The sequence below is a fragment of the Salmo trutta genome, chromosome 22 (assembly GCF_901001165.1).
Source record: "Salmo trutta chromosome 22, fSalTru1.1, whole genome shotgun sequence".
Classification (NCBI taxonomy): domain Eukaryota; kingdom Metazoa; phylum Chordata; class Actinopteri; order Salmoniformes; family Salmonidae; genus Salmo; species Salmo trutta.
The window spans coordinates 25519662-25539885 of record NC_042978.1 but is presented as its reverse complement, the minus strand read 5'-3'; the positions used below and the strand labels follow the sequence as shown (position 1 = coordinate 25539885).

The window sequence follows — 20224 nt, the reverse complement described above, 5'->3', positions numbered from 1 at the left end:
GCTGAAAAGTACATTAATCTCCCAGTGTCTGGTGGAAGGCAAACTGAACCAGGTTTTCCTCTAGGATTTAGCCTGTGCTGAGCTCCATTCTGTTTCTTTTTTTATCCCCAAAAATTCCCCAGTCCTTAACGATTACAAGCATACCCATAACATGATACAGCCACCACTATGCTTGAAAATATGAAGAGTGGTACTGTGTTATATTGAATTTGCCCCAAACATAACACTTTGTATTCAGGACATAAAGTTAATTTATTTACCACATTTGTACTTTTCACACAGTCAATTAGGTTAGTATTGTGGAGTAACTACAATGTTGTTGATCTATCGTCGGTTTTCTCCTATCACAGCCACTAAACTCTGTAACTGTTTTAAAGTCACCATTGACCTCATGGTGAAATCCCTGACCGGTTTCCTTCCTCTACGGCAGTGGTTCCCAAACTTTTTATAGTCCCGTACCCCTTCAAACATTCAACCTCCAGCTGCGTACCCCCTTTAGCACCAGGGTCAGCGCACTCTCGAATGTTGTTTTTTGCCATCATTGTAAGCCTGCCACACACACTATACAATGCGTTTATTAAACATAAGACTGAGTGTGAGTTTTTGTCACAACCCGGCTCATGGGAAGCGACAAAAAGCTCTTATTAGGACCAGGGCACCAAATAATAATATTATAATAATAATAATCAATAATTTTACTCTTTATTTAACCATCTTACATATAAAACCTTATTTGTTCATCAAAAACTGTGAATAACTCACCACAAGTTAATGAGAAGGGTGTGCTTGAAAGGATGCTCATAACTGCAATGTTGGGTTGTATTGGAGAGAGTCTCAGTCTTAAATAATTTTCCACACAGTCTGCCTGTATTTAGTTTTCTTGCTAGTGAGGGCCAAGAATCCACTCTTACATAGGTATGTGGTTGCAAAGGGCATCAGTGTCTTAACAGTGCGATTTGCCAAGGCAGGATACTCTGAGTGCAGCCCAATCCAGAAATCTGGCAGTAGCTTCTGATTAAATAAAATTTTCACAGAACCGCTTGTTGCAATTTTGATGAGGCTCTCTTGTTCAGATATCAGTAAGTGGACTGGTGGCAGGGCATGAAAGGGATAATGAATCCGGTTGTTTGTGTCATCCATTTCTGGAAAGTTCCTGCATAATAGCGCACCCAACTCACTCAGGTGTTTCGCTATATCACATTTGACATTGTCCATAAGCTTGAGTTCATTTGCACACAAAAGAATCATACAATGATGGAAAGACCTGTGTGTTGTCCTTGTTAATGCAGACAGAAAATAGCTCCAACTTCTTAATAATAGCCAGAATGTTGTCCCGCACAATATATATAGTTGAGGAGAGTCCCTGTTATCCTAGATTCAGATCATTCAGACGAGAATGAAATGACAAGTGAACATTATGGTCAGTAAAGAAAACTTTAAGCTTGTCTCTCAATTAAAAAAGTGTGTAAATACTTTGCCCCTAGATAACCAGCGCACTTCTGTATGTTGTAAAAGTGTTACATGGTCGCTGACCATATCATTGCATAGTGCAGAAAATACACGAGAGTTCAGGGGCCTTGCTTTAACAAAGTTAACCATTGTCACTGTAGCGTCCAAAACATATTTCAAGCTGTCAGGCATTCCCTTGGCAGCAAGAGCCACTCGGTGGATGCTGCAGTGTACCCAAGTGGTGTCGGGAGAAACTGCATGCGTGTTACCACTCCACTATGTCTCCCTGTCATGGCTTTTGCACCATCAGTACAGATACCAACACATCTTGACCACCAAAGTCCATTTGATGTCACAAAGCTGCCCAGTACTTTAAAAATATCCTCTCATGTTGTCCTGGTTTCCAGTGGTTTGCAGAAGAGTGCGGAAAAAAAGAAAAAAAATGTATGCAATGAAATGTATGCATTCACTACTGTAAGTCGCTTTGGATAAGAGCGTCTGCTAAATTACTAAAATGTAACAAAAATTGTAAGAGGATGTCTTCGTTATTTGACCCCCCATAAACGTAACGGGCATATACCAGGACCGCCACGTCTGTTGACTCATCCAGGTGTAACGCATAGAATTCACTGGCTTGTATGCAAAGCAGTAATTGTTTAAAAACATCTCCTGCCATGTCACTGATGCGTCGTGAAAGAGTGTTAGCTTGATGAAGTAATCACTTGTCTGTATAGTTTTTTTGGCCTTTCCCCCCAGCATTGTCCCAGCCATATCCACGGCAGCAGGAAGAATTAAGTCCTCCACAATAGTGTGGGGTTTGCCTGTCCTAGCCACTCGGTAGCTCACCATATAAGACGCTTCTAGACCCTTCTTATTAATGGTATCTGTTGCTTTTATACATGTCTTACTACTCGAAAGTCGTCTTAATTCTCACTCAAAAAACTCCTGTGGCTTATTTTTCAAATTGGCATGTTTTGTTTCTAAAAATTTTGCGCTAGAGTTAAGGTTTCATCGAGTTGTGAGATGGTACTTTTGCACATATAACACACTGTGGCTGAGGAAAGGCACTACTCCCAATATCAGTGAACGCCAAATCAATGCAGTTCTCATCATATTTGCGCCTCTTCGATGGTCCAACGTCCTTGTCCGTTGTTCAGTGCTTTCCCGGGTAAGGGGCAGTAGCTCTTCGGCTGCATGAGATTCACAACTGTCAGCGTTCATGCTAGTTGGGCTAACAACAAATACAGAATTACTGATGCCAGCATTGGATGTGCTCGTGGAAGCAGAACAACGTGTCATCGACAGGTGAGGTGTAGTAAAAAATAAAAACGATATATTTGAATCTTTTTGAAATGTTTATGTTAATCACATGTTTATTTGGCGTACCCCCGACGGCATTGCACGAACCCCAGTTTGGGAATACCTGCTCTACGGTAACTGAAGTAGGAAGGATGCTTCTATCTCAGTAGTAACTGGGTGCATTGATACACCACCCAAAGTTTAATTAATATAGGTGCCCTTTCCAAGGCATTGGAAAACCTCCCTGGGCTTTGTGGTTGAATCTGTGTTTGAAATTCACTGCTTGACTTAAGGACCTTACATATACAGTTGAAGTCGGAAGTTTACATACACTTAGGTTGGAGTCATTAAAACTCGTTTTTCAACCACTCCATACATCTACTTTGTGCATGACACAAGTCATTTTTTCCAACAATTGTTTACAGACAGATTATTTCACTTATAATTCACTGTATCACAATTCCAGTGGGTCAGAAGATAACATACACTAAGTTGACTGTGACTTTAAACAGCTTGGAAAATTCCAGAAAATGATGTCATGGCTTTAGAAGCTTCTGATAGGCTAATTGACATCATTTGAGTCAATTGGAGGTGTACCTGTGGATGTATTTCAAGGCCTACCTTCAAACTCAGTGCCTCCTCCCTTGACATCATGGGAAAATGAAAAGAAATCAGCCAAGACCTCAGAATTTTTTTTTGTAGACCTCCACAAGTCTGGTTCATCCTTGAGAGCAATTTCCAAACGCCTGAATGTACCACGTTCATCTGTACAAACAATAGTAATCAAGTATAAATACCATGGGACCATGCAGCCGTCATAACGCTTAGGAAGGAGATGAGTTCTGCCTCCTAGAGATGAGCGTAGTTTGGTGCGAAAAGTGCAAATCAATCCCAGAAGAACAGCAAAGGACCTTGTGAAGATGCTGGAGAAAACAGGCACAAAAGTATCTATATCCACAGTAAAACGGGTCCTATGTCGACATAACCTGAAAGGCCGCTCAGCAAGGAAGAAGCCACTGCTCCAAAACCACCATAAAAAAGCCAGACTACGGTTTGCAACTGCACATGGGGACAAAGATCGTACTTTTTGAAGAAATGTCCTCTGGTCTGATGAAACAAAAATAGAATTGTTTGGCCATAATGACCATTGTTATGTTTGGAGGAAAAAGGGGGAGGCTTGCAAGCCAAAGAACACCATCCCAACCGTGAAGCACCAGGGGTGGCAGCATCATGTTGTGGGGGTGCTTTGCTGCAGGAGGGACTGGTGCACTTCACAAAATAGATGGCTTCATGAAGCAGGAAAATTATGTGGATATATTGAAGCAACATCTTAAGACATCAGTCAGGAAGTTAAAGCTTGGTCGCAAATGGGTCTTCCAAATGGACAATGACCCCAAGCATACTTCCAAAGTTGTGGAAAAATATAGAAGATTTATGGGCAGAATTGAAAAAGCGTGTGTGAGCAAGGAGGCCTACAAACCTGACTCCGTTACAGCAGCTCTGTCAGGAGGAATGGGCCAAAATTCACCCAACTTATTGTGGGAAGATTGTGGAAGGCTACCCGGAACGTTTGACCGAAGTTAAACAATTTAAAGGCAATGCTATCAAATACTAATTGAGTGTATGTATGTAAACTTCTGACCCACTGGGAATGTGATGAAAGAAATAAAAGCTGAAATAAATCATTCTCTCTACTATTATTCTGACATTTCACATTCCTAAAATAAAGTCGTGATCCTAACTGACCTAAGACAGGGAATGTTTACTGGAATTAAATGTCAGGAATTGTGAAAAACTGAGTTTAAATGTATTTGGCTAAGGTGTATGTAAACTTCCGACCTCAACTGTAAGTATTCAGACCCTTTGCTATGAGACTCGAAATTGAGCTCAGGTGCATCCTGTTTCCATTGAGATGTTTCTACAACTTGATTATTAGATTATTTTAGATTTTTTGACTTTCTATTTTTTTCTCTCTGCATTGTTGGGAAGGGTACGAAAGTAAGCAATTCACTGTTAGTCTACACCTGTTGTTTACAAAGCATGTGACAAATACAATTTGATTTACCATAAAATAAATGTTTAGAATTTCAGGAAATTAGCTTTAAAACTGCAAAATTTCTCTCAGCCTCATGGCAAAATGAGTACAATAGCAGTAAATTAGCTCAGAGATTCTTGAAAGTCGGAACAATCCTTGTCCGGCAGGAAAACTTTATTTGTATAGTTATTTTGTTGTTGCATTATTTGACCGTAAAATTTACATTTATGGTAATTTTATAAGGGAAAAGATTAGTTTATTTAATTTTCTAAATACTTTCAATATTATTCATTTCCATGTCAGCTCTATACCTGGAAATGCCCTTGTCCGGGGCAACGGATCCCAAAAAGTGTTTAAACATTTTTTTCTGTCCAATAATGGATATTAACTGAAAAATGATCTCATGTAGTTTCTTGCAATAGCTCCCTGTGACTTTATAGAATATTTCTCTCAAAACTCTGATTCCTAAAAGACGTGTCCAGAGATTGTCAACTCTGTCAAATTTGTCTAAAATCATAAATTAATCAGGAATGAGCAGGGTCAGCTATACCATAAGGACCCCTTATTCATGTCAATACATGTCATGCAACAAGACCACTCATGGTCTGTAAAGTGTTCTACTTTTGAAAGATTTAAAAACAAACAATACTGGAATCACCATGGGCACAACCATAAACTGTCAACTCCATATGGCTAATAAAGATACAATATGATTTTTGGTTAAAATATGTTACTTTTATTTAGGTTTTCCTAAAGCAACCGAGGAAAACAAAATTTCTACTGTGTATACCACTTCAATTGTTAATTGTTTTTAATAACCTGCCCAGGGACTGCGGTTGAAAATTAGCCGGCTGGCTAAAACCGGCACTTTTACTGAAACATTGATTAATGTGCACTGTCCCTGTAAAAAAAAAAAAAACTCAAATTAAGAAAAATGAAATAGTTGTCAACTCTGTCAGAGTGCTGAAAGATCTGATAGAACGGTTGTTTTTATTGGGGATTTTCAAATGAATAATTCTCCATATTTTACAAATGTTTGTATTGAGCTTTTAGTTTGAGGCAAAAATATGTCTGTTTTGAGTATTGGTTGTTAACTCCGTCAGTGGCTTGTCAACTCCATCACTGATAGAGTCCATATTTTTTGGTCAATATTCTGAAAAAATATTATAAATCACTGTTCGTTAACATATGCTTTAATAATTGAAGTATTTGGTGTGCTAGACATAAGGGATAATGTTTGCTTTGTTGTTTTATGTTCCAAAACTAGAAAAACATGCCAAATTGCTAACAAAATTAGCCCTAGAGCAATTAGTGCTATAAAACCAAACAAAACAAAAATAAGTTTAGAAAACTGTATTACATAGAGTAATCACATTAGAATTAAACAATCAAGGCCTTTAAACACTTGGACAATAATTGTACAAATGAAATGCCTTTTATGGTGTCTGAATGAGTTAACATAAATCCAGTTAGACGCATTTTATAAAATAAAAAATATGTTCCTTTACATGGTGTGATTGTTGGTACTATGGTCTATCAAAAATATTTCAAATGTTGTTAAAGACATTTATGGGGAAAAAAGTTCAGATTGTCCTGTCTTTTAAGAATCTCAGACCTCTAAAACAGCAACATGTTCTCTCAGCCTCATGGCAAAATAGCAAGAAATTTGCTATAATACCACACATTTTACCTCTCTACTCAGTCATGTGAATATGTCCCATCTGATTATTATATTTTGAACACAGCAGAGGGGGACGAGCAAATGAAAGATAAGAAAATAAAACTCCTAGACCTGCCCTGATTTACCAATAGACAGTAGATTTGCCATACCCCATAGCAGACTAATTTTCATTGACTTTGACTCCATCTAGTTGCAGAACCAAATTACTTCCCAGATTGCTGCATTGTGACACGCTCAGCTATGAACAGCACCTTTTTCCCACTGTCCATATCGGATGAGAATCTCCACCATGGATTCCTAACTATAATGACGCCACATGAACTGAGCTGTTTGTGGGAACTCATTTTAATCAAGTTGTTGTCAATGTTCAGGCAGATGTTGGACTGAGAATGTGTACATGTCGAGATGGACAATCTCATATGGACAGAGTTGGTCCCCATAGAGAAAAAAATACATGTATTATAAACCATCCACACACAGGTTAAAACACACACTTGTGAATTCTTCAACCTTTGGCCAGCACTAAGCAGTCATGTCTATGTAGCATGTCAGGTTACACACACACACAGCCCAAGAGGAAGCACCACATGACCCTGGACATTCATTCAAAACAAATTGCCCATTTGGAACAAAGATTTATTGAAGCGACTTCCCTCTGGCCAACCCCTTCATTCCCCAAACTTGAGCTGCCTCTCTTTCTCCTGGAAGTGAAGCTCTTTCGCCCTGTTCTTAAGTTCCTCTGCTTTCTTCTCGTCCTTCTCCGCCCCGTCCCCCAGTTTATACATACGGCTGGCGTTGGCACAACCCCAGACGTGTCCTAGCTCACAGGCTCTTGTGGCATACGTCAGAGCCAGGCCCATGTCCTTACTCTGCTTCGGGGAGCCCTCGATATACATGGCACTAAGGTTGAAGCAGGAGGGTGCGAACCCCCCTGTACATGCCTTCTCATAGTACTGCCTGGCCGCCCCTGGGTCAGGGCCGCCTTCCATGGCTCGACCGTCATGGGCGAGGAGACCCACGTTGTGACACGCGTCCACAGACTTCTTACCGCCACTGCTGCAGGCCGTCATGAAGCAGGAGTAGGCCATTTTCAGATTCTCTGTAAATCCCCCTGATAGAGAGATTTAGAACATGTTGAGCTTGACCACTTGGGGAATGGATTCAGGGTCTCTCTGTCTATCAGTACTTTCTTATCATCCTAATATTTCTAATTAATAAGATGACTTGTCTTAACATTTGTCAAGCCAAAGCCAAACTCCTTCTCTAATTAAATCTTTAAATGTTTCACTTGTCTAGTTGAGAAACACAAATTGTCTCAGGCTTTGCTGTTGTAATCCACTAGTGAATGGGATTAAGTTTAGAGTGGTGTAGTTGTGTACCTTTGCCTTGGATATAGTAAGCCCCGAGCTTGTAGCAGCTTTCACCATGTTTATTAGTCTCACAGTTGTGTTTGAGCACCTGGGCTGTAGACTCAAAGTTTTTCTTCACTCCCTCCATGTAGTCAGCAAGCCTTTGACACCCTGGCAGCAGAATACACGAGGTTAGCCACAATAATGAGTTAGACGATGTGAAGGTTATAGTACGACATGAGACATAAAGACACCTTAACACCAAGCACAATCAATGGTTCAGAACCCCAGTTAGGGGACAGCAAATGATGAACCATTAGCTTAACATCACTCCCTTCAGCACTGCATAAGACAGTGCAGGTCGTTCCTTACCTTCAGGGTCCTTCTCTCTGTAACACTGGTAGCTGAATTCCACACCTATGTTATCCAAATACTGCTTCACCTCCTTTTCGTCCTCAAAGTTTATGAGTCCAGACATTATTCAAACGGTGCAGTGTCCTAAAAAAACACTGTCTAAAAACAACACGTGTTGAAAAGTCCAGAACTTCCTTGTGACCTTGGTGTGAAACTGAGGTAACAATTTAAGAAAGAGCTCGTCTGGTCCCGTTGAAAAACAACTTAAGCGTATTTCGTGATCACCTTGATAAAGGACAATGTGACGGACATGCAGTGAATTCTAATCTATTTTCGTTTAAATAAAAAAGAAGCTCATTCCTGCTGCTTTCTTCCTGTGTTTGTAATATGCACGAAAGGGTTTCCGTAGTCCTGCCCCATCGACTGGTGATGTACTTCCTGTGTCGATTTTTGTTTTTTTTACGGTCTGTCAACAGAAATAGAGCTACAATCTATCTGCAATATTAAAGCTGATTTAGCCCCTAAATAAAAAAAATAAGCTATCGTTTCCTTTGGCGAGTTTTTTATCGTTAAAAACAAGTATGTCTGCAGATTTAGATTAGTGTCAGCCTTCAGCCTTGGTTAACTAACGGACATGGTTTGAAAATGAAGTCTCAACATTTTCACAACTATATTAATCTTTTTCCAGGAACATCGATGTTCTATCTTAGTTCGGTACCAACAAGTTAGCTAGCTTGTAGCTAACGTTAGAACGCTAGATAGATAGTTATCACCTTGCAAAAAAAAACAAATCCAGCAAGATTAGGCTAGCTAAGTAGCAAGTTAACAAGGCAAACCGAGACGACTCGGCGTAGGTAGAGACCAATAGCAATATTGATCTTTGGTTGGGAGTCAAGCCTGCAGTTTCTTGAAAATGGTGAGTTTTTTGTTTTCGATATCAATGTCTAGCATTCAATCGTCGTGCATTGTCGACAAGGACCAGCAAGGTATCGATAAATGCATACCAGTAGCAAGCTAACTAGTCTTAGTTAGATATCTGCTGAAATTTGATTCACCTCGTTAGCTAGTTAAATCTTTTTTTTAGCTCAGGAGGATGGATAATTAGCTAGCGATCATTGCTCGTTATTTTGGGGTTTGACAACATCCCACCACTCCAGACATACTCTACGTCCTGGGAGTTATGGATATCAGGTCTCATTGGCGAACATTTTAACTTTGGCCATATGCTTGGTATGCCATTTGGGAGTGCTGGCATACACTATATATACAAACGTATGTGGACACCCCTTCAAATTAGTGGATTCGGCTATTTCAGCCACACCCGTTGCTGACGGGTGTATAACATCGAGCACACAGCCATGCAATCTCCATAGACAAATATTGGCCTTACTGAAGAGCTCATTGACTTTCAACGTGGCACCATCATTGGATGCCACCTTTTCATCAAGTCAGTTCGTCAAATGTATACCCAGCCAGAGCTGCCCCGGTCAACTGTAAACAATGACTCAGTGTACACAAGCTCACAGAACAGGACCACCAGGTGCTGAAGCACGTAGCGAGTAAAAAACGTCTGTCCAATGTCAGCACAATAACGGTTAGTCGGGAGCTTCATGACGAACAGTTATTGTGCAGACGTTGGTTCGAGGTTTCCATGGCCGAGCAGCCGCACACAAGCCTATGATCACCATGCGCAATGCCAAGCATTGGCTGGAGTGGTGTTAAGGTCGCCGCCATTGGACTCTGGAGTAGTGGTAACGTGTTCTCTGAATTGATTAATCACGCTTCACCATCTGGCAGTCAGACGAACAAATCTGGGTTTGGTGGATACCAAGAGAACACTACCTGCCCCAATGCATAGTGCCAACTGTTTAGTTTGGTGGAGGAGGAATAATGGTCTGGGGCTATTTTTCATGGTCCGGGCTAGGGCCCTTGGTTCCGGTGAAGGGAAATCTTAATGCTACAGCATACATTGTCATTCTAGATGATTCTGTGCTTCCTACTTTGTGGCAACAGAGGCCCTTTCCTGTTTCAGCATGACAATGCCCCCGTGCACAAAGCAAGGTCCATACAGAAGTGATTTGTCGAGATCAGTGTGGAAGAGCTTGACTGGCCTGCACAGAGCCCTGACGTCAACCCCATCGATCACCTTTGTGATGAATTGGAAAGCCGACTGCGAGCCAGGCCTAATTGCCCAACGTCAGTGCCTGACCTCACTAATGCTGAATGGAAGCAAGTCCCGGCAGCAGTGCTCCAACATCTAGTGGAAAGCCTTCCCAGAAGAGTGGAGGCTGTTACAGCAGCAAAGGGGATACCAACTCCATATTAATGCCCATGTTTGACAAGCAGTTGTCCATATAGTTTTGTTCATTTAGTGTAAGTGTCTAATGGTGTGTGTGTGTGTGTGTGTGTTCCAGGACGAGGCGTCCCCGGCATCTCTGACAGACCTGTGTCTGTCCTACGTGAGTGGGAACCTGGAGAGGTTCTGTGCAAAGCACGTCGATGGATCTCTCTGTCTCAGAGACTCTTTACTGTTCCCCCAGGAACTAGCTGACCAGCTGTTAGCTAAGATGGCCACTGAAGGTAAGTGAGCAAGGAACATGAAGTAGTCAGCGGTCACAGATCCAAGCTCAGATCCTTACCTTGATTATTAGTACAAAAACACGAAACAGGCCTTTAATTCAGTGTCTAGAGCAGTAATGGGCTATTTCCAGTCATTGGGTGATTTTTGTCCCAGCCCAGCTCTAACAAAAAAAGTGTGGGTGTTGTTTTCAGGTCTGTTGAATGACAGTACAGTGGGAGTGTTTCGTAGCTGTGAGTACCTACGGCTGCGCCGTGCATGTATCCGGACAGCTCGTATCTCTGCCGAGGCGTTCCAGAGAGCTCTCTGTCCTCACCGCCTGCTGGAGCTGGACGCTGCCAGGGTCAACGCTGACCTCACCATCTCTGACATACTACAGGGACTGGCCTCCAACAAACACTGCCAGGTAAACATACAGTGCATTCAGAAAGTATTCAGACCCCTTGACTTTTTCCACATTTGGTTACATTACAGCCTTATTCTAAAAGGAATTCAATAGTTTTTTTTCCCTCAGCAATCTATACACAATACCCCATAATGACAAAGCATAATGACAAAACACATTTTTGCACATTTATAAAGTGAAAAGGGAAATATCACATTTACATAAGTATTCAGACCCTTTACTCAATACATTGTTGAAGCACCTTTGACAGTGATTACAGCCTCGAGTCTTCTTGGGTATGACACTACAAGCTTGGCACACCTGTAATTGGGGAGTTCTCCCATTCTTCTCTGCAGATCCTCTCAAGCTCTGTCAGGTTGGATGGGGAGCGTCGCTGCACAGCTATTTCCAGGTCTCTCCAGAGATGTTCGATCGGGTTCAAGTCTGGGCTTTGGCTGGGCCAATCAAGGACATTCAGAGACTTGTCCTGAAGCCACTCCTGCATTCTCTTGGCTGTGTGCTTAGGGTCGTTGTCCTGTTGGAAGGTGTACCTTAGCCCCAGTCTGAGATCCAGAGCACTTCGGAGCAGGTTTTCATCGAGGATCTCTGTACTTTGCTCCATTCATCTTTGAATCGATCCTGACTAGTGTCCCAGTCCCTGCCACTGAAAAACATCCCCACAGTATGCTGCTGCCGCCACCAGGCTTCACCATAGGAATGGTGCCAGATTTCCTCCAGGCGTGACGCTCAGCTTTTAGGACAAAGAGTTCAATCTTTGTTTCATCAGACCAGATAATCTTGTTTCTCATAATCAGTCCTTTAGAGGCCTCTTGGCAAACTCCAAGCGGGCTGTCGTCTTTTACTGAGGAGTGTCTTCCGTTTGACCACTCTACCATAAAGGCCTGATTGGTGGAGTGCTGCAGAGATGGGAGAACCTTCCAGAAGGACAACCATCTCCACAGAGGAATTCTGGAGCTCTGTCTGAGTGACCATCGGGTTCTTGGTCAGACAGGTGTGTGCCTTTCCAAATCATGTCCAATCAATTGAAAAGACCACAGGTGGACTCCAATCAAGTTGTAGAAACATCTCAAGGATGATCAATGGAAACAGGATGCTCCTGGGCTCTCGAGTCTCATAGAAAAGGGTCTCAACTTACTTAAATAAGTTTATTATTTATATATATTTTTTAAATATAAAATATGAAAACATGTGCTTTGTCATTCTGGGGTATTGTGTGTAGATTGATGAGGAAAACATTTTATTTTATACATTTTAGAATAAGGCTGTAACGTAAAATTTTTTGGAAAATGTCAAGGGGTCTGAATACTTTCCAAATGCAGTGTACACAGATAAGAGAGCTTCCAGCAGGGACAGACAACAGCAAACACTCTCCCTCTCTCACTCTCCACCCTCTTCCTCCCCACAGGAGAGCTTACAGCGGTTGGTCCTGACAGGTCTAACCATGTCCTCTCTGGAGGAACCATCCCGTCACCGCTTTAGCTCTCTCCAGGGGCTCCGCTCCCTCTCCCTGGCCAATGTGGACTTCTACGACGCTGGGCTGGCTGACGTGTGTTCCCTGCCCCGCCTGGAGAGCCTGGACCTGTCCAACACCTCAGTAACCAACCTCAGCCCTCTACTGGGCCTTAGGGAGAGGCTGAGGTCACTAACACTACACCAGCTGAAGAGGCTGGAGATGAGCACTGCACAGCTATTGGCCGTCATTGGACAACTGGAGGCACTGCAGGTGGGTGGGGACAGCTCTAATGCTCAAGTTCTGTATTCATTTGCTCCACTATAAAAAGCATATATATATATATATACTGAGTGAAGTTTCTTAAACCTTTTTCTAGTTCCGGCACTGATTGTTCGCTATCCCTGAAGTTTACTTGGGTTGCTCGAATAGTTTTATTTCTGATACTCATGCTTTTGTGGATGTGTGAAAACCTACCTATGCAGCACCTGGACATCAGTGATGATAAACAGTTCACATCAGACGTGGCTCGTCAGTTGCTGGGCGAACCTGGGATCCTGCCTGCTCTGGTCTCTCTGGACGTGTCTGGACGCAAACAGGTACTGGAGACAGAGTATGAGTGGAGTTGGCTCGAGTTGTGAGTGTGTGTATTGCAGCTGTGTGTGTAGAGTGTTTACCTAGTGTGTGTGTTATGCCAGGTGACAGATGCAGCGGTCAAGGCGTTTGTAGAGGAACGTCCAGGGATGACCTTTGTTGGTCTGCTGGCTACAGACGCTGGCTTCTCTGACTTCCTCAATGGAGAGGGCATCCTCAAGGTGGGTCTCGCTGTTTTTCTTCTCTCCATCTCTGTCTTTGTAGAGGAAGCAGCAATACTGACAGAGAACTACGCTATGTATGTGTCCTCTGTTTGTGGCAGGTGACAGGAGAGGCCAATGAGACTCAGATCTGTGAGTCGCTGCATCGCTACAGTGAGAGAGACGGCTTTGTCAGAGAGGCTCTGTTTCATCTGTTCAGTCTCACTCACGTCATGGAGAAACCACGGCCTGACATACTCAAGGTACACACACATTATGTAATGTCTACTCTACCCTTCACCTCAATATACATCTTACTACAGGATGGCTCTGTGTACACATTTTTATAAAGTAATGAGTCACTCCCTCTTCTCCCTATCTCCCTCGATCTTTCTGTCTCTAGTTGGTAATACTGGGGATGAAGAACCACCCTGCCACCCTGAACGTCCAGTTGGCAGCCAGTGCGTGTGTGTTTAACCTGACCAAGCAGGACCTGGCAGCGGGCATGCCTGTTAGACTGCTGGGCACAGTCACTCAACTACTGCTGGAGGCCATGAGGACCTTTCCTAACCACCAACAGGTACACACACATACACTCACCTTCTCCTCCATATTGTTTACACATATCCAGGTTCTTCCCATCTGCAAACACAGACTGGCTAGGGGCTGTTTCTGGACCAGGCTTGAGTGGGGGTTTTGTTTTGGCTCTAACCACCATCTTGGATACTTTTTCTCCAGTTGCAAAAGAATTGCCTTCTCTCGCTGTGCAGTGACCGCATACTGCAGGAGGTCCCCTTCAACAGGTAGATATACACATTGAATTACTTTGACTGTAGATGTATTCATCCTTTAAGATTGTCTCTCATGAGAGACGTAGTATGTACAGTGCATGTATCCTTTGTACTGTGTATGTGTGTGGTCTATAATCCAGGTTTGAGGCAGCTAAGCTGGTGATGCAGTGGCTATGTAACCATGAGGACCAGAACATGCAGAGGATGGCTGTGGCTATCATTTCTATACTGGCTGCCAAGGTAGGGGTGTGTGTGTGCCTACATGTCTGAGTGTGTGTCAAATATGGTATTAGAAATGTGTTTGAGGTTTGGTCTTTACTGATGTGTGTGTTTTCCTATACAGTTATCTACAGAGCAGACAGCCCAGCTGGGAGCAGAGCTGTTCATAGTGAAGGTGAGACTGTTCAAACATCCTCCATTCACATAGCTGGCCATTGGCACATGCCTTCCCAATGAAAGAATCGCTGTCTACAGTGTTTAAAAAGAAATACAGTAATTGTCACCATCTCTCTGTCTATCCCCCCTTTCTCTATACCTCTTTCTCTCTCTCTCTGCAGCAACTCCTCCACATTGTGTGTCAGAAGGCGACTCAGGGCGGGGTGGATGCCACCCTCAAGTTCACACTGAGTGCGCTCTGGAACCTCACCGACGAATCACCAACCACCTGCCGCCATTTTATAGAGAACCAGGGACTGGAGCTGTTCATTAAAGTTCTGGAGGTAGTACACACACACTCACAGACCCTAGAGCTGTTCATCAAAGTTCTGGAGGTAGTACACTCACAGACCCTAGAGCTGTTCATCAAAGTTCTGGAGGTAGTACACACACACTCACAGATCCTAGAGCTGTTCATCAAAGTTCTGGAGGTAGTACACACACACTCACAGATCCTAGAGCTGTTCATCAAAGTTCTGGAGGTAGTACACACACACACACAGATCCTAGAGCTGTTCATCAAAGTTCTGGAGGTAGTACACACACACTCACAGACCCTAGAGCTGTTCATCAAAGTTCTGGAGGTAGTACACACACACACTCACAGATCCTAGAGCTGTTCATCAAAGTTCTGGAGGTAGTACACACACACTCACAGATCCTAGAGCTGTTCATCAAAGTTCTGGAGGTAGTACACACACTCACAGATCCTAGAGCTGTTCATCAAAGTTCTGGAGGTAGTACACACACACTCACAGACCCTAGAGCTGTTCATCAAAGTTCTGGAGGTAGTACACACACACTCACAGATCCTAGAGCTGTTCATTAAAGTTCTGGAGGTAGTACACACACACTCACAGATCCTAGAGCTGTTCATTAAAGTTCTGGAGGTAGTACACACACACTAACAGATCCTAGAGCTGTTCATCAAAGTTCTGGAGGTAGTACACACACACTCACAGATCCTAGAGCTGTTCATCAAAGTTCTGGAGGTAGTACACACACACTCACAGACCCTAGAGCTGTTCATCAAAGTGCTAGTTACAACACTCTCTCTCTGACCCTGAAGTTCTTACTGCCTGAAGTGCAAGCTGACTCACTCATGCCTCTTTATTGTCCCCTTTCTTTCTCTCTGCAGTCGTTCCCCTCAGAGTCTTCCATCCAGCAGAAGGTGTTGGGGCTGCTGGTGAGTCATAGTGAACCTTTGACTGACAGTGTATTTATTCTACTGGTCAGTAACCCTGGTTTGTGGTCCTAGGGGCTTGACGTAGTGAATTCAGCGGAGACAAACTGTACTGATGAAACCCATTTGTTTTATGTTTGAATCATCCCATTTGAAGTGGTGGAAGAGCTGACTGTGTGGCTTGGTCTCTCTCCAGAACAACATAGCAGAGGTTGGGGAGCTGCATGAGGAGCTGATGGTTCAGAGCTTCCTGGATCACATCTGCTCCCTGCTCCACAGCCCTGAGGTGGAGGTGTCCTACTTCGCTGCTGGGATACTGGCCCACCTCACCTCCAGAGGAGAGGCTGCATGGACACTCAGTATCACACTGAGGTCTGACCTGCTAGAACAACTGGTACGTGGGGGAGGTCTGTGTGAGTTGTTATACCACCACCTGTGTGTGTGTGTGTAATAATTGTCTCGTGTTCTGTGTGTGTCTCCTCCAGCACTCTGCCATCCTGAAGTGGCAGACCCCAGAGTGTGAGATGGTGGCTTACAGGTAAGACCTCCATGCACACACACAAGGAGAGGAGTAGAGGAAGCCACTGTAAACTATTAAGATGCAGCCTGAGTATTAATTATCTTCTCCCCCCTCTGTAGGTCCTTTAACCCTTTCTTCCCCCTGTTGGAGTGTTTCCACACCCCAGGAGTTCAGCTGTGGGCAGCCTGGGCCATGCAGCATGTCTGCAGCAAGAACGGTGAGACACACACACTCCATATAGAGCTTAATAGTTTTCTACATATTCTGCTCTGTGCGTCATCAATGTGAGTGTAATCTCTCTGGACTCCTGCAGCCCCTCGATACTGCAGTATGCTGCTGGAGGAGGGAGGTCTGCAGCAGTTGGAAAAGGTCCAGACACACCCAGACACACACGCAGATGTCATGCGATTGACTGATGGCATCCTGGAGAGCCTGCAGCGCCACCAAGCTCGCACCGGCCAGACCACACAAACACCCCCACTGCCCACCGCAACCACACACACACACAAAGGTGAGACACACACACAATGATTTCTAGTGTGTGTGATTTCAGAATATGTTAAAAGTCAATAAAAATGCTCTGTCTTTCTCCTTCAGAGAGTGATATGCCCTGATCAGAACCCATTCCACCTGTAATGTCAAGACAAGAGTCCAGGAAGAGGTGTGTGTGTTCACACATGTTCATTAAGCCTGTCGCATGCTTCCCAGTTGAAACAGTTTGCGCCAAATTTTTACGTTTCTGTTTATATTGGAGTTCGGCAGGGTTTTTTCCAGTTGTTCACGCACCAAATGTGTTCTTGAGGCAAGCCAAAGTCAACAGTACTACGGGATTCTTCATTGAAGTGTTTGTCATTCAGTGAACCTAGTTTTAATGCACATTTTTTTCACTTGAGAAATACTGCACCAAACAAAATGTATCAAAATGAATAACAGATTACTTGATTCTTCGTAGATTAATTCTGACTATTGAGCAAGTGGCTATGTTGCTACGGCATTTCAAGAGGGACAAATGGTAATATTGCATTTTTCCCCCTCATTTTTCAAGCAAAGGTCTTTTAAGGGAGTATGCGAGGCACAGACGTTTGCTTCGCCTAGCCGAGTTCTGCTTGGCGCAAACTAAGCCTAGTATGTGGGCGCCTTTAAACTTGGGTGAGGAAAGACACCCTGTCACCTCCCACCTTGTCTTAAGGTGGTGCTATAAAGTGAATGAGAGAACAGAAACTACGCATTTCTTTGCACACATACCTTGCTATGTTATTTATTTTCTTGTTTGGTTCAAAAGCAACAGTATGATTAAGTGTACTACTGTTGGGATAAGGAAATTCTGATTTGATTTAACTAAAGAAGAATAAACCCTAAGAAAAGCGTGAGTTGTTGGTTAACAGCGTCCATAGCCTGAATAGAAAACCAGTTGAACTATATGTTTTAACTGTTTCTTTCCTGTTGGACTCTGAAAGGGCCGAATCCTTATTTAAGAATCCTGTACGCATCTTGGAAGAGTCACACTAATCAACATCAATTTACACCGTTGACATCGATTCATGGTTGGAGTTCTGCAGGCGCACCAATTTTGGATTCGGCCCCTAAAGGGCACCACATACCCTACTCAAACAGAGCGATGGGGTGTCGTATATGGGCCATTCCAAAATTGGATCCGCACAAAAGTACGTAGAAGTACCTAGAAAACGACACTGTCGCTGCGTTTGCGTAAAGTGTGTAGCAGCCTTAAAGCTCAGTTCTGGGGTTGAGAGTCCAGCCCCTCTGGCTGATTAGCTAATATATGCACATTACGGTGTGATTTCCCAGCATGCTCAAGTTTGTCTGAATGATCTTTTGATTCGCCTAGTTTGTAGCAGAACTATTCATATCCAGACATGGAGGTCCACAATACTGTCCATAGTTATTTTCTCTGTGGTAGTTAATTGATTATTATAAATGAATTCATTGATGGATACATTTTTGTCACAGTGTATACTCACCTGGGGTCGCAGGTCTGAATCAGTCCCTGATTAGAAGGTTAGGATGAAAACCAGCAGTATTGTGGACCTCCAGGACAAGATTTGAGTTCTCCTGGTTTATAAAAATGATGTTAATAGTAATGTTTCCCTTGTGGACAAAAATGGCAATAAATATATTGGTCAACATTAAGACAGAATACATATACAACTTTGCACAGTATGAAGAAAACTTTTTTTTCTTGAGAGCTCTATGTGCTTCCATAGTTGCTGGTCTGTGTGCATGCTTGCGTATATGGATCAGTGTATAGGTGAGTGTGTGTTTGATGCTAGGGGAAGTGTTTGTACTAGCCTGGCTGACATGGTCCACATGACTCACAGCGCAGGGAGAGCTGTGACTTCCCTGGTCTGGAAAGGAGGCCGTTTGTTAATGCAATATTCACTCAGAAATTGTGTGACGGGTTTTATGGGTTCTCATTTTTATTTTTTTCCCCCTCTGGGTTTGAGACCTCGTTGTTTGGATTTGAAAATCCAACTGTTGTAGTTGAAGGGGGTGACGCTCGGGGGCTGTGCATCTGAGTGTTTGAGTGAGAAAGAGGAGAACCAACCAGTAAAAGCACAGCCCCCTTCATTATCGACGCATTGTGCCGACAACCTCAAAGAGCCATTCCAGACTCTGAAGTCAGGAGGACTTAGAGTTAAGTGCTAGCCACTGTAGCCAGACAAGTGTTTGTACTTGAGTATGGGAGATGAGAAACTACAGTCTTTAACGATTAGTTTAAAGTGTTGGAAACAATATAATAAGTTTTGTTGTTTATTTCAAAAGGAGGTACTTAAGAAAACGAAGGAGGCAAAAACTGAGTTGGGAATTCTGCGATTAAGGGGAGAGGCAAAGAGAGTAACGCAATCCCAAAAAGACACCTATCCCAGGGGTGGTGAACTCATTTTTCCCTGGGGCTGCATTCGGTTTTTGAGGTCCAGAGGGCTGCACTATAAATGTTATATTTCCTTGCCGTCAAAATGACAAAATGGTCTATCTGCAACGTTCTGTACATTGCACCCTCCTGAGCATGACCCTGGTTGTGACTATTAATGATATAGGCTACTGATCTTGTCTTCATTCTCTACGCAATGGCGGCTGAAACTACATTTCATGGCTGCTGGCAAATCTCCACATGCTTGATTTCAAATCAGCCTACACATTGTATGTGCTTGCTACCACTGCATGGGTCAAAGTATATCTTCTCTATGGCATCAAGAGAAATGCACAGAACAAACTGAACTGTAAACTAAAGTCAGTATTTTCTACATTATACTGACATAATATGAAATTTGAGTTGTCCTCTCACTTTGATTGAAGCTGTGGGAAAGTTTAGTCTTGTTTGTACATTCCTCTAATGTGACAGTTTCCTCTTTCAGTATGGGTATTTCATGAAACTGGGATTGGGGTGGCGCTAAAGGGAAGGCCATTTGCTAAGATGCCATTTTGCTGCTGAGGGTCATTTTTTCATGTTTCTGAAATAAAGAATGTACACCCCCATCGGCTGTAAACTGGTAGTCAGTTTTACTGTATTCCTTTATCTCAAAAGCCATCCTTGATCCATATGCTAAAATATATTACAACTGCAGTTTATAAACAAACACACAACCCTCCATGTGTGTGTTCCTCTCCAGTGTAGAGTGGGGGTCTCTTCTCTATAAAGGCAGCCATGCCCTCGTGTCGGGATCAGCTGGAGAAAGAGATGATATACCACTACAGTTTGACCTCAGACAATGCACATGGGAATTTTACCAGTTGATCTCTTACCCTGGCTTAGCACATCCTCTCTGGCCATCCCTGATGTGACGTCCACCTGAGAGATACAGACCCACACAGACAGGTTACAGACATACTTGCCACAAGCACAGGGTGTGAGAGCTGGGATGTGTGTGACTGATAATTAAT

At 43.2% G+C, this 20224-nt stretch overlaps 2 protein-coding genes across 3 annotated transcripts; one reads left to right on the top strand and one right to left on the bottom strand.

Moving 5' to 3' along the window:
• Positions 1 to 6791: 6791 nt before the first annotated feature.
• coa7 (cytochrome c oxidase assembly factor 7) lies at positions 6792 to 8604 on the bottom strand. The gene is made up of 3 exons (XM_029707406.1): positions 8186 to 8604; positions 7844 to 7984; positions 6792 to 7575 (listed from the first exon to the last, which is right to left on the bottom strand). Exons 1-3 carry the CDS (start codon positions 8289 to 8291, stop codon positions 7133 to 7135), a joined length of 690 nt encoding a protein of 229 aa, XP_029563266.1. The 5' UTR covers positions 8292 to 8604; the 3' UTR covers positions 6792 to 7132.
• Positions 8605 to 8623: 19 nt separating this feature from the next.
• Positions 8624 to 19830, top strand: zyg11 (zyg-11 family member, cell cycle regulator). Of its 2 annotated transcripts, XM_029707405.1 has the most exons (18): positions 8624 to 9083; positions 10582 to 10747; positions 10940 to 11151; positions 12557 to 12874; positions 13087 to 13200; positions 13300 to 13416; positions 13518 to 13658; positions 13799 to 13975; positions 14134 to 14198; positions 14327 to 14426; positions 14530 to 14580; positions 14744 to 14905; positions 15760 to 15807; positions 16001 to 16198; positions 16290 to 16342; positions 16444 to 16541; positions 16638 to 16835; positions 16922 to 19830. In XM_029707405.1, exons 1-18 carry the CDS (start codon positions 9081 to 9083, stop codon positions 16936 to 16938), a joined length of 2238 nt encoding a protein of 745 aa, XP_029563265.1. In that variant the 5' UTR covers positions 8624 to 9080; the 3' UTR covers positions 16939 to 19830. The 2 variants fall into 2 exon arrangements, 1 of the variants encoding a protein (XP_029563265.1); XR_003868670.1 differs by lacking the exons at positions 16290 to 16342; positions 16444 to 16541; positions 16638 to 16835; positions 16922 to 19830 and adding an exon at positions 15002 to 15460 and having other exon boundaries at positions 14744 to 14956; positions 16001 to 16039.
• Positions 19831 to 20224: the final 394 nt, after the last annotated feature.